This window comes from Chrysochloris asiatica, unplaced genomic scaffold, assembly GCF_000296735.1.
Source record: "Chrysochloris asiatica unplaced genomic scaffold, ChrAsi1.0 scaffold00259, whole genome shotgun sequence".
NCBI classification, from domain to species: domain Eukaryota; kingdom Metazoa; phylum Chordata; class Mammalia; order Afrosoricida; family Chrysochloridae; genus Chrysochloris; species Chrysochloris asiatica.
In genome coordinates, this window is record NW_006408777.1 from 588,389 (window position 1) to 589,601 (window position 1,213).

The following is a 1,213-nucleotide window of genomic DNA, read 5'->3' on the forward strand; positions in this document are numbered from 1 at the left end:
GGTTTCTAGGATTCTAGGATACACCTTTGGTCGGTTGATGATGCATGGAGGGGAATGGAACCATGGCAATGAAATGATATACGATGGAATGAATGTAAAACTAAAGTTCTCTCATGTAAACTATTATATAATTCACAATAAAACATTTAAAAAAAAAAGTTACTAAGAACATCTGGTCTGTTTTAGAATACTGCCTCTGAGGTTGATCATAGAGAGAAAATACATCAATCAAGTTGCTATCAACTTTAGCTCATGGTGGTCCCATGTGTCTCCAAGTAGAACTATACTCCACAGATTTCAATGGCTGATTTTGGAAAGTAGATAACTAGACCAGTCTTCCAGTCAGTAACTATTTGCACCACCTAAGAGATCTCAAGGAAAATATCCCTAAGATGGATCCTTGAGAAACAAGAGACATTTTAAGCACCCATTTTGTAAAAGCACCAAAATCATAGTTTAAACATATTACACTGATGTTGCCTCAAGTGTTATGAGTTCAAATCCTTGTTAACAATTCATTCAGATGCCTGAACTCTCTGGGCAGCAACATCTAGGACACCAATGCAAGTGTTTAAGATGGGAGGCAGGTGACTAAGTGGAGCTAGAGAACCATCCAGAATTTTCCAGGACATCATTTCCAGCTCCCACATCCTTCTGTATCTCCCAGAATGCATACCAAGGAAGAGCAATTACAAAGCCCACATATGACTTCCAGAAATAACTAGCATTCTCACTTCACTCCACACCTGGGAAAACCTGCATAAAGTAATGACTAAACTAATCAAAACTTTGGTTATTTCAGTGATTTTTATTTACTCTCTAAAAGCTAACTTTAAAAATACAGATCATAATGACAGCTGGTTTCGTTCAGACTTGACCTTTGAATTACTTTCACTGGCTCAAGACATTTAACTTTCATTTGAAAAGATATGAAGGATCTAAAGGGAGCTAAAACATAGACAGTATTTTCCTGTCACGTAAACAATACTTAGCCTTTTAACTCAGTACTTCACTCTGAAATATTTAAATCCCCACACTCACCTGTAGTTGTGATATAGTTAAAGGGTATCGGAACAATATCCAGGTCACTCCTTCACTGCAAGGTGGGATAGTGAGAGAGCCTTCATACACCCAGTAATCTCGCAGCAGAGGGTCTGTACAGGGGGTCAGAGCACAATAAAGCAAATTAATTCATAATAACCATGAAGACACC

General features: G+C 37.8%; 1 protein-coding gene across 1 annotated transcript in view; it reads right to left on the reverse strand.

The window, feature by feature from the left end:
• CA8 (carbonic anhydrase VIII) overlaps positions 1-1,213 on the reverse strand; it is a 187,988-nt gene that overhangs the window by 31,494 nt on the left and 155,281 nt on the right. The window contains exon 7 of the mRNA XM_006874043.1: positions 1,042-1,154. Within this exon, the coding sequence (XP_006874105.1) occupies positions 1,042-1,154 (113 nt within the window). The remainder of the gene's footprint in view (positions 1-1,041; positions 1,155-1,213) is intronic.